Source organism: Nycticebus coucang, chromosome 15 (assembly GCF_027406575.1).
Source record: "Nycticebus coucang isolate mNycCou1 chromosome 15, mNycCou1.pri, whole genome shotgun sequence".
NCBI lineage: Eukaryota > Metazoa > Chordata > Mammalia > Primates > Lorisidae > Nycticebus > Nycticebus coucang.
The window spans coordinates 69,735,980-69,748,263 of NC_069794.1; the positions used below are offsets into that span (position 1 = coordinate 69,735,980).

General features: G+C 40.5%; 1 protein-coding gene across 4 annotated transcripts in view; it reads right to left on the reverse strand.

The window, feature by feature from the left end:
• EEF1AKMT1 (EEF1A lysine methyltransferase 1) overlaps window positions 1-12,284 on the reverse strand; it is a 56,719-nt gene that overhangs the window by 15,354 nt on the left and 29,081 nt on the right. For all 4 annotated transcript variants that reach the window (XM_053563292.1, XM_053563293.1, XM_053563294.1 and 1 more), the window contains one exon: window positions 10,981-11,143. In XM_053563292.1, coding sequence (XP_053419267.1) covers window positions 10,981-11,143 — 163 coding nt within the window. The remainder of the gene's footprint in view (window positions 1-10,980; window positions 11,144-12,284) is intronic.

Here is a 12,284-nt window from a genome sequence, read left to right on the forward strand (position 1 = left end):
CCTCTATCCCCATTTGGATCCCCTTAACATCCTTCTCTTTACTGAATTGGCTAATACTTCCAAAACTATTCAATAGAAGTGGCGATAGTGGACATCTTGTTTGATTCCAGTAGTTAAGTGGAAATGTTTTCAGTTTTACTCCATTTGGTATAATATTAGCTGTGGGTTTGTCATAGACGGTTTCTACCAATTTAAGAAATGTGCCCTCAGGGCCGAGCTGAGTAGCTCATACCTATAATTTCAGCACTCTGGGAGGCTGAGGAGGATGGATCACTTGAGCTCAGGAGTTTGACACCAGCCTGAGCAACAATGAGACCCCATCTCTGAAAAAAAAAAAAATAGCCAGGCATTGTGACAGGTGCCTATAGACCTAGATACTCAGGAAAGAGGATTGCTTGACCCAAAGAGTTTGAAGTTGCTATGAGCTATGATGCCACAGCACTCTACCCAGGGCGACAGAGACTATCTCAAAGAAAAAAATAAAATGTGCCCTCTATGCCTATTTTCTTAAGCATTCTTGTTAGAAAAAGATGCTGAATTTTATCAAATGCTCTTTCTGCATCTATTGAGAGGATCATATTGTCCTTGATTTTGTTTCTATTTATGTGGTGAATTACATTTATGGATTTGCATATGTTAATCCAAACTTGCATCCCTGGGATAAAGCCTACTTGATTGTGATGTATAAGTTTTATAATGTGTAAGCTGTATTCTATTTGCTAGGATTTAACTGAGTATTTTTTTCATTGATATTCATTAGTGAAACCCATCTGTATTTCTCCTTTTTTTGTTGGGTCCTTGTTTGCTTCATAGGAAGGTGTTGTGGAAGGTTCCTTCCTTCTCCATGTTTTGGAATAGGTTCTGCAGTATAGGTGCAAGCTCTTCTTTGAAGGTTTGATAGAATGGTATGAAGCTGTCTGGTCCAGGACTTTTTTGTTGTTGTTGGGAGCTTTTTATTGTTTCTTCAGTTTTGGTGCTTAATATTGGTCTAGTCAAGAGACCCATTTCTTCCTTGTTAAGTCTAGGGAGAGGGTGTGATTTGTGATTCCAGGTATCGGTTCCTTTCCTCCACAATGTCAAATTTCTGGGTATAGAGGGTTTTGTAGTAATCAGAAATGATCTCTTGTATCTCTGAGGTATCAGTTGTTATTTTCCCTTTTTTGTTTCTGATTGAAATTATTACAGATCTTAATTTTCTGTTTTTAGTTAATCTGGCCAAAGGTTTATCAATTTTGTTTATCTTTGAAAAGAACCAACTTTTTGTTTTGTTAATTTTTTTTTCTGAGACAAAGTCTCACTTTGTTGCCCATAGTAGAGTGCCATGGTGTCACAGCTCACAGCAACCTCAAACTCTTGGGCTTAAACGATTCTCTTGCCTTAGCCTCCCAAGTAGCTGCAATTACAGGCATCCACCACAATGCCCAGCTATTTTTATTTTTATTTATTTATTTAGAGATAGAGTCTAATTTTGTTGCCCTCGGTGCTGTGGCATCACAGCAACCTCCAGCTCTCAGGCTTAGGCAATTCTCTAGCCTCAGCCTCCTGAGTAGCTGGGATTACACGCGCCCGCCCCAACACCTGGCTATATTTTGTTGGTTTGGCCAGGACCGGGTTTGAACCCGTCACCCTTGGTATATGGGGTCAGCACCCTTCTCACTGAGCCAGAGGCACTGCCCACGCCCAGCTATTTTTTAGAGGCAGAGTCTTGCTCTTGTTCAGGTTTGTCTTGAACTCCTGAGCTCAAGCAATCCACCCACCTTAGCTTCCCAAGTGCTGGGATTACAGGCATGAGCCACTGTGCCTGGCCTGTTTTGTTAACTTTCTGAAGAATTCTTTTTGTTTATAATTTCATTTATTTCTTTTTTTTTTTTTTTAATTTTTTTTTTTTTTTGTAGAGACAGAGTCTCACTTTATGGCCCTTGGTAGAGTGCCATGGCCTCACACAGCTCACAGCAACCTCTAACTCCTGGGCTTAAGCGATTCTCTTGCCTCAGCCTCCCGAGTAGCTGGGACTACAGGCGTCCACCACAACGCCCGGCTATTTTTTGGTTGCAGTTTGGCCGGGGCCGGGTTTGAACCCGCCACCCTCGGTATATGGGGCCAGCGCCTTACCGACTGAGCCACAGGCGCCGCCCTAATTTCATTTATTTCTGATTTAATTTTAGTTATTTCTTTTCTTCTGCAAGGTTTGGAATTGGATTATTCTTCGTTTTCCATTTCCTTGAGATGATTCATTAGGTTGTTGAAGTGTACTCTTTTTGTTTTTTGGCTGTGGGCATCTAATGAGATAAATTTCCCTCTTAGGGCTGCTTTTACAGTGTCAGACAGCTTTTGGTAGTTTGTGGCTTATTTTTGTTGTGTTTAAAGAATCTAGTAATTTCCTTATCTCCTCCTTGACCCAATTATCATGCAGCATAAGGCTGATTTATTTCCATGACTTTGTGTGGGGCTGAAGGTTTTTGCTGGAGTTGAGTCCTACCTTTATTTGCTTGGTCTGAAAAGATACAAGGTGTAATTTCATTTCTTTTAATTTTGTTTAGGTTGATCTATGTCCTAAATTATGATCAATTTTGAAGTATGATCCATGGGCTGATGAGAAGAACATACATACTCATTAGTTTTGGGATGGTAGGTTCTGTCTATGTCTATTAAGCCAAATTGTTCTCAGGTAACATTTAAGTCCCTTGTTTCTTTGTTTAGTTTCTGTTTAGAGGACCTGTCCAGTTCTGTCAGAGGGGTGTTTAAGTCCCAGCTATTATGGTGTTGTAGGATATCGTATTGTTGAGACCAGTTAGGGTTTATTTCCACAAATCTGAAAGCATTTAAGTTGGGTGCATATATATTTAGAAGTGAAATATCATCTTGAAGTCTTTGATATTTCAAAAAGTCTCACTTTGTCGCCCTTGGTAGAGAGCCGTGGAGTCACAGTTCACAGCAACCTCAAACTCTGGGGCTCAAGCAATTCTTTTGCCTCAGCCTCCCTAGTAGCTGACACTAAAGGCACCTGCCACAATGCCCAGCTATTTTTAGAGATGGGGGGTCTCACTCTTGAACTCCTGAACTCAAGCAATTCACCCTGATCAGCCTCCATGAGCCACCACACTAGCCATCATTCTTTCCTTTTGCTTCAAATCCACTTGTACCTGAACATAAATTATGACCCCACCTTTCTTCTGATTTCCATTTGCCTGAAATATTGTTTTCCTATCTTTCACTATGAGTCTTTTTTGTCCTTCAGGTTAGACGTTTCCTGAAAACGTGATATACATGGCTTATGCTTTTTTCACTAGTGGGCAAGCCTATGCCTCTTCAATCCTTCAAAAGGGATTTCAAGCCATTCACATTTATTGAGAGAATTGATATGTATGGTGGAGTTCTATTCATCTTATTTTGTGAAGGTCTATTGCTTAGTTTTATCTTTTTGCCATTATGCAAACTATGATTTGTCCTTTAGTTTCTAGGTGTTTTACCTTGCTGGATGGTCAATGTCAAGAAAGGGTCTATGAAGAATGGGTCTGAGTACTTCTGTTTTTGTGACAAATATCTTCAATGTTTGCATGTCAGTAAAATAATTAATTTTTCTGTTGAGTTTGAAGGTTAGTTTAGCAGGATACAGTATCAAGGGCTGAAATTCTTTTGTTTATGAAGGCTAAAGGAAGATGACCACCCTTTTCTGGCTTGAAAAGTTTCAGTTGTAAAGTCTGCTGTCACCCTGATGGATCTACTCCTAGAAGTAGAGGAAAATGGTGCTTACTCCAGCCTGCTTGCAGAATTTTCTCTTTCACTTTGACCTTGGCTAGGTAATAATGTGTCTTGGAGATACTCTGTTTGTATTGAGACAAACAGAGGTCTCATACCCATCTAAAAGGATTATGTCAGAATTTTTTGTGATGGTTGGGAAATTTTCATTTTTTATATCCTCTAGTACAGCTTTCAATCCTTTTGAGTATTTCTTCTTCCCCTTCAGAAATACCTATAATTCATATGTTTGAATGCTCTGTGAAGTCTCATAATTCCCTAAACAATTGCTCTGCTTTTACTCTCTTTTTTGCACCTTTAAATGCCTAAGTTAGCTCAAGAGCCTTATCCTCTAGTTCTGAGATTCTTTCTTCTCTATGGTCTAATATCTTGTGGATTCTTTCTTTTCTTTCTTTTTTGTTTGTTTGTTTTTTAGAAACAGAGACTCATTTTGTCGCCCTCGGTAGAGTGCTGTGACGCCAAATCACAGCAACCTCCAGCTCTTGGGCTTAGGTGATTCTCTTGCCTCAGCCTCTCCAGAATCTGGGACTACATGCACCCACCACAATACCCAGCTATTTTTTTGTTGCAGTTTGGCCAGGGCCAGGTTTGAACCCGCCAGCCTCAGTATATGGGGCTGGTGCCCTACTCACTGAGCCATAGCCGCCACCCACTTGTGGATTCTTTGTACTGCATCTTTAAGTTCCCTAGGTGACTCCTTCGATTCCTTAAGCTCCAATATTTCTTTTCTAATTTCATCATGTCTTTCATTCATTTCTTAGGTCAATTTTTTAATTTCCTTTTGTTTGTTTTCCATTTTCCCTTTAATTCCCTTCATTGTTTTTTCCATCTATACTCTAAATTCCCTTTCTGTCATTTCCATAATTTATTTACAGGTGGGGTCTTCTATGATAGCTATCTTATGATCCCTTGCAAGAGTTGATCTGTTCTGCTTTTTCATGTTGCCAGAATTATTTTTGTTGGTTCCTCCTCATGTATGTTTTCTTCTCATTCACTTCCTTCCCCTACTGTTTCCTCTTACTTCCTCCTTTCCCTTAATTTTACTTGTCTCTGTGTGTGACTGATGGAGTGCCTTTTTGGTACAGGGACAAAAGGAAGAGAAACATAAAAAGTGAGAAAGAAGAAAGAAAAGGCAAAAGTAAAAGAAAAATGAAAAAAAAAAAAAGGAGAGAAGGATAGACAGAGAAAAACAGGAATAATAATGGTATTCAGCAGGGCATGTTGACCCACACCTGCTATTCCATGACTCTAGGGAGCCAGGGCAAGCAAGTCCCCAGAGGCCAAGATCTCCTTACCAACCTTGGCAAGAGCAGGACCCCACATCTGCCAAATATAGAAGAAAATCAACAATGTGTTGCAGTGGAGACCTACACAATACTGTTATTCAGAAGGCCAAAACCAGAAGGATGCCCTAGCCCAGGAGTTCAAGGCCTCTCCATGCCAGGCCAATGCTATGGCTCCTCAGCCTAGGCCTCAAAGCGAGGCTTTGTCCCATACATAAAATTCAAAACGAAACAGAACAAAAGAGACCAGGAAAAAAAAAAAAGACAAAGAAGGAAAAAAATCCAAAAATAAAACTACAGGAATATCTTGGACATGAAGACACAATTCTTGCTGTAAAAATCTGCTCACTGTAGGCACCCATCTGTAGCACAATGGTTACAGCGCCAGCCACATACACCCAGGCTGGTGGGTTCAAACCCAGCATGGGCCTGCTGAACAACAATGACAACTGCAACAACAACAACAACAAAAAAATAGCTGGGCGTTGTGGAGGGTGCCTGTAGTCCCAGCTACATGGGAGACTGAGGCAAGAGAATCGCTTACGCCCAAGAGTTAGAGGTTGCTGTGAGCTGTGACGCCACAGCACTCTACTGAGGGTGACATAGTGAGACTCTGTCTAAAAAGATAAAACAACAACAAAAAAATCTGCTCCCTGTGGGAACAACTCAAACACTCATCAACTGATGGATGGACAGACAAAATGGTATACATCCATCCAGGAATATCATTCACTTATAAAAAAGGACAAAGTATTGATACAAGCTAGATAGCATGTATAACTACTGGAAACATTATTCTAAGTGAATAAAACATACCAAAAGACTATGTATTTATGATTCCATTTATAGGAAACATCCAGAATTAGCACATCTAGAGAAACAAAAACTAGATTAGTGGTTGCCAGGGGTTGGGATAATTATGGATTCATAGGTGATAAATGGTAGAGGGTATTCTGTGCACTGACTAAAAACTTGAATTATACACTTTAAAAAGGTGAACTGTATGGGCGGCGTCTGTGGCACAGCGAGTAGGGTGCTGGCCCCATATACCGAGGGTGGTAGGTTCAAACCTGGCCCTGGCCAAACTGCAACAACGACAACAAAAATAGCCGGGTGTTGTGGCGGGCGCCTGTAGTCCCAGCTATTCGGGAGGCTGAGACAAGAGAATCACCTAAGCCCAAGAGCTGGAGGTTGCTGTGAGCTGTGACACCACGGCACTCTACCGAGGGTGACAAAGTGATACTATCTCTAAAAAAAAATTTTTTACAAAAAAAATAAAAAAGTGAACTGTATGGTATGTGATCATATGCCAAGAAAACTGAAATCTACTCAAAAAAAGAGAGTTTTACTCTAAATATGGAAGACTTTTGTGTATTTCCTTCCTGAATGAAACTGTCTTTTTCCCTTTTTCTATTCTGTGTCTCTTTATGAATTTCATACCTAAACTAGGGCATTCCCAAAGCAGATTTTCCAGTTTGTTTAGTAAAAAATTCTCTGAGATTTGGCTTAGAAGAAGGTGCCTCCCATACTATGCATGACTTCCTGATAAGATTAGAAGATGAGACAGAGACCAACTGGCCCAACTAGCAGGATCACACAGATACAGAACCATGTGCCACTTTTATCCTTTATGTTCAACAGGCCCTGAGTTTGTAATCTGGAGTCTCTGTTCCACTGAAAGAAAGGCTCTTGTTTTTGCCACAGTTCTCACCCTGGGTGGCAGTTTACTCTTTCATAGACCATCTAATGTCCATTTACTTTCTTCCAGAAATACTTTGAAATTTCTGGCCAAAGGCATCCTCTGTCCATTCATTGTTTTCTAATGTTGTAATTATTTATTTATTTATTTTGAGACAGAGTCTCACTTTGTGGCCCTTGGTAGAGTGCTGTGGCCTTACCGCTCACAGCAATCTCCAACTCTCGGGCTTAAGCAATTCTCTTGCCTTAGCCTCGTAGCTGGGACTACAGGTGCCCACCACAACGCCTAGCTTTTTTTTTTTTTTGTAGAGACGGGTCTCACTCTGGCTCAGGCTGTTCTCAAACCTCTGAGCTTAGGGCAATCCACCCGCTTTGGCCTCCCAGAGTGCTAGGATTACAGGCATAATTGGCACCATACCCGGCCATTGTAATAATTTTTTAAAGACATCTTTATTCATTCAATAGGAAGGAAAAGTGATAATTCATGTGACCAGCCCAGCACCCCAAATAATCAATTCCAAACTAATTAATACATATTTTTAAAATGATATTACTAGCTGGGCACAGTGGTTCATGCATGTAATCCTAGCACTCTAGGAGGCTGAGCTCAGGAATTTGAGACCAGCCTGAACAACAGCATGACCTCATCTCTACTAAAAACAGAAAACAAGCTGGGCACTGTGGTGGGTACCTGTAGTCCCAGCTACTCAGGAGGCTGAGGCAAACGGATCACTTGAGCCCAAGAGTTTGAGGCTGCTGTGAGCTATGATGATGCTATGGCACTCTAACCAAGGTGACAGAATGAGACTTTTGTCTCAAAACATAAGTAAATAAAAATAGGCTGGGCATGGTGGCTCATGCCTATAATCCTAGCACTCTGGGAGGCCAAGGTGGGTGGATTGCTTGAGCTCACAAGTTCGAGACCAGAGCAAGACCCCATCTCAAAACAATAAATAAATAAGGGCCAGGTAACAGTGGCTCATGCCTACAATCCTAGCACTCTGTGAGGCCAAGGCAGGTGGATTGCTTGAGCTCAGGAGTTCAAGACCAGCTTGAGCAAAAGTGAGACCCTGTCTCTAAAAACAGATGGGTATTCTGGCGGGCACCTATAGTCCCACCTACTTGAGAGGCTGAGGCAAGAGGACTGCTTGAGCCCAAGAGTTTGAGGTTGCTATGAGCCACAACGCCCATTTTTTAAAGACGGGGGTCTCACTCTTGCTCAGGCTGGTCTTGAAATCCTAAGCTCTGGCAATCAGCCCATCTTGGCCTCCCAGAGTGCTGGAATTACAGGCATGAGCCACCATACCCAGACTTACTTTCTTATTTTTATTTCTTCTTTTATAAATTGTTGTTTCTTCCCTTTTCTAATTTTTCATTAGGCTATTGTTTTATGACTGATTTGTAGGAACTATTTGCTAAGAAAAAAATGACAGGTGTCAAATAGCTTGCAACTGATATATAAGCACAGGTGTTTCCTACTTAACAGAAACTATTTCAGGGAACACCATCAGACTGAGTTATTCTTTTTTGTTTGTTTCAAAGAGACAGGTCTTGCTGTCTTGGCCCAAACTCCTGGTCTCAAGTGATCCTCTTGCCTCAGCTTCTTGAGCACCTGGAACTACAGGAACATGCCACCGTGTTAATTTAATTTTTGTGGAGATAAGGTTTTGCTATATTGCCCAGGCTGGTCTTGAACTTCTGGCCTCAAGCAATCCTCCTTACACCTCCCCAAATGAGATAAGCCACTTCTGAGTTATCTTTGTTTTCATTTTAAAATATAAGGTACAAATGTTTTTGTTAGATGGATGCCTTTTATATGCCTACATTGGGGCTTTTAGTGTGCCTATCACCTGAATAGTATTCATTGTACCTGACAGGTTTAAGTTTGTACTCCTCCCCCTACCGTTCCTAATTTCCAATGACCTTTACATCTCTGGTAACAATAGTGGTACAGGGATAGGATAACCCCCAGATGTCATGCTTGGGCAATGGGAGAGTGTTGCCAGGCCCAGCAGGCCTGTCCTCAAGCCCCCAAGTGGTTGGGCACTGGTTGTATAGGCAGGGATAGGGTGATTCCCCAAGCCCTCAGCAGAATGCTCAGGTAGGGCTGGCAGTGGCTATATTGCACCCCTATTCCTGGGAAGGGGAAAGTTGCTTTCAAGGGCAGTGGCCTTAAACCAGCAGTTCTCAACCTGTGGGTCGTGACCTATAGGAACTGTATTAAAGGGTCGTGGCATTAAAAGGTTGAGAACCACTGCCTTAAACAGGCAGTTGAGGAGTATGCACCATGGCCCTATGTTGTGGGTATAAATGGGTTAGCCTTTCCTCAGGGTACGAATAAATGCACAGCAACCCAGCTACTGGGGGCAGTGGGGTTGTTCCCAGTGGCTCACCTGGTGAGCAGCAGCCAGCTGGTGAACCCAGCAGGTGGGGTCAATGGACCTCCAGAGATATGAAAATGTAAGGGCTACTGGGCTCCATGCAAGGATGTAGCCTGGTGGAAGCTAAACTCTCAAAATAGCACCTTGAAATATCTCTTAAGGACTCAAAGGGTGGGCTGTGAGACCCAGCATGAGCTCCCTGTTTAGAGCAATGTTGTGGTCTCCAGATAGACTTGTGTTTGTCTCAGGGCCTGAGTGGGTTGAGGGGTTCCCCGTAACTAGGAGTACACAAGTCTGCTGTGGGAATATAGAATAGGAGTCACTCAGTTACCTTTTCCCAGCATTAGGGAGCCTTTCTAGGCTCCCAGCCAATTCTGGCTGGACAAGCAGCCTTATTTCCCTCTCCCTTGCCTTAGGTGAATCTTTGTCATGTCTCTCTTCAATTCCAGCATTCTCTAGATCTCCTAGATGATCTATTTGAAGTGTGATTACCTATTTGATATTTTGGTTCTTCTTGTAGAGGAGGCAAGTACCAGATGCCTCTAGTGAGCTATTTTGACTAATTTTTTCTTTTTTTGAGTCTCAGTCTGTTGCCGCAGTTAATACAGTGGTGTCATCATAGCTCACTGCAACCTCAAACTCCTCGGGTTAAGGCTCAAGTGACCCTCTAGCCTCAGTCTCTCAGAGTGCTAGGATTACAGACAAGAGCCACTGCGCCAGCTTTCTTGACTAAATTTTATCTCGTTGTCATTTTTTTCTACTTCCTAGGGTATTTCCTCAATTTTACAAAATAAACCAAACCAAAGTATCAAAATTGTTAATTCTAACTAGTGGGATTAGGACTACTTTTTCTTTTTGTGTTCACATTTCTGTGTATTTTCTACAACTGCAGGCTACTTTTAGAATCAGAAAAGAAAAACTTATAGTATTTTAAAAATTAAGCAGAATGAAAAAAGAAATGGACATAACACCTCAAGAAAAATGCAGTACATTAGGTTTCTAATATTTATAATCTACAGAAGCCTCAAGCTATAAGACTAAAATACATAAAGAAGATAAATAGTGAGTAAGAGACTTTAGGTGGAACATGTGGAGTAAGTGGAAAGAAACATTTTTATCATAGTTTTAAACAGAGGGTAAATAGGAAATTTTTATATAACTTAGAAATCCAAACTAGACACAAAATGTAAAAGACTGTTAAAAAAAAGAATAAGCATACAGAAGTTTCCTTCTGATCGCAAAGTGATGAAAACAGAACTACTTTGAGGGGCAGCCACAGACAACCTTTGAGGCTTGTCTATTTCTCAAATATCATCATTTAAAATTTTAAATTTCTAGTTTCCAGTTTATGTTAGTAGTTTCCCTCATTTTTCTTAATTTCTATTTTTATTTGAACTATAAAAATACAACTGAAGTATATATTATACACCAGAAACTATTAACATTTTCTTAAAAACACCCTCTCATGAATTTTTCATTACATGTTTAAATTCAGTTCCACCAGTTAAGGCAATGACATATTTTTCTCTTTCCACCAGATTTCTGAGTTCCATAAAATCTAATAGGGTATATCTCTACCCAATAATGAAGCACAAGTTTGTGCTGGACATAACACATCATCCTCCATCTGAGAAACCCACACTTATGATCACCAACCAGCCTGATAATCAGAATCAGTACAATCTCAATTTATGCTGTCTTCAAAGGTTCACTGACTGTTTTCTTAGTTCCCCATAGAGATTATCAGATCACAAGTGACAAGAAATATAGATTTCAGTATTAGGTGGGATACAGAAAAACACGGACAGAGTAGGATCCACATCAATATTTTCCGATGGATATGGAATGTATTTACTTACCCAATTTTCTTCTATTATTCCAATGTTATATTTATCATCCTCACCCAGGTCACTCTGTTGCTTTTGTTCAGCATAAAACTCCTGGAGAGCTGCTAAGGTGTGGGCAGAAAGCTGTGGGGTCTCATCATCTTCAGAGTCACTCATTTCACAAATTGGCTCTAACCTGCAGGTTGAGGAATAAATGTTCTATACAGATCTTGTTTCCCTTTCTTATCAAATAATAATTTTAAATAACTTTTTATTTCATCAAACTGAAGTGAGTTTCATATAGGAAACATACATATTTAAAACTTCTGAGACCGAATATCTAACAGAGGGCTTCTGCTGAACTACATTTCAACCAATTCAGGCTTTTCTTTTAAATATATCCTGTTTTTGTAAATATTATTTTCTCATTTTCATGATTCATTGCACAAGGAAATGTTTACCATAAATATCTAAAGATTCTACATTGAATCTACATTAGATAGTTTCTACATCTATCTAAATATCTACATTTCACAGTAGAATCCATGGATCAGAGACCTTTCCATGCTTGAATGTCACTGTTTATGTGAATCAAGCCCTATGAGTGGGCATGAATTATCAATAAAAAACAAGGGGTATTAATAGAGATGTGAAAAATAAAAGAGACAATAAGGAGAAAGGGAAAAAAGAAGAATAAAGTAGAGAAATAGAGAAAAGATGTTTTTGCAGACACTGATGGCCAGGCACAATGGCTTCTTCTTAAGGCACTCTCCAGAGTAAACCAAACCATGAAGTCAGGACACAGTCCCCAGATGGCCAAGACTGCCAAGGTACTTGACAACAACTGCAAGTTTAGGGGGTTCCAAAAACGCTTGGGTTCAATAATTTGCCAGGAAGACTCAAATAATTCACTGAGAGCAATTATATTCACAGTTACATATATTACAGAGAAAAGACACAAATTAGAACCAGCCAAAGCAAAAAACATAGGTTAGAGTCCATGCGAGTTCCAAACTTAAAGCTTTTCATCGTCCTCCGGCATTGATGTTTGACAACATGCATGGAGTAACTGCCAACCCAGGAAGCTCACTGGAGCTTCAGTGTCCAGTTTTTATTGAGGTTTCATTACTGATGGAAAAATTGTAAAACTAGCTAAAGTCAGTCTCTAGTCCCGTCCCTCCTAGAGTATGGGCTCAGGGGTCCTTCATGAGTCACCTTATTAGCATAAAGTATCAGATGTGATTTGAGGGGCCCGCCATGACAAGACACTCCTATCACTTGGGAAATTCCAAATGTTTAGAGGTTACCACCAGGAGCTAAGATAAAGACCAGGCCTC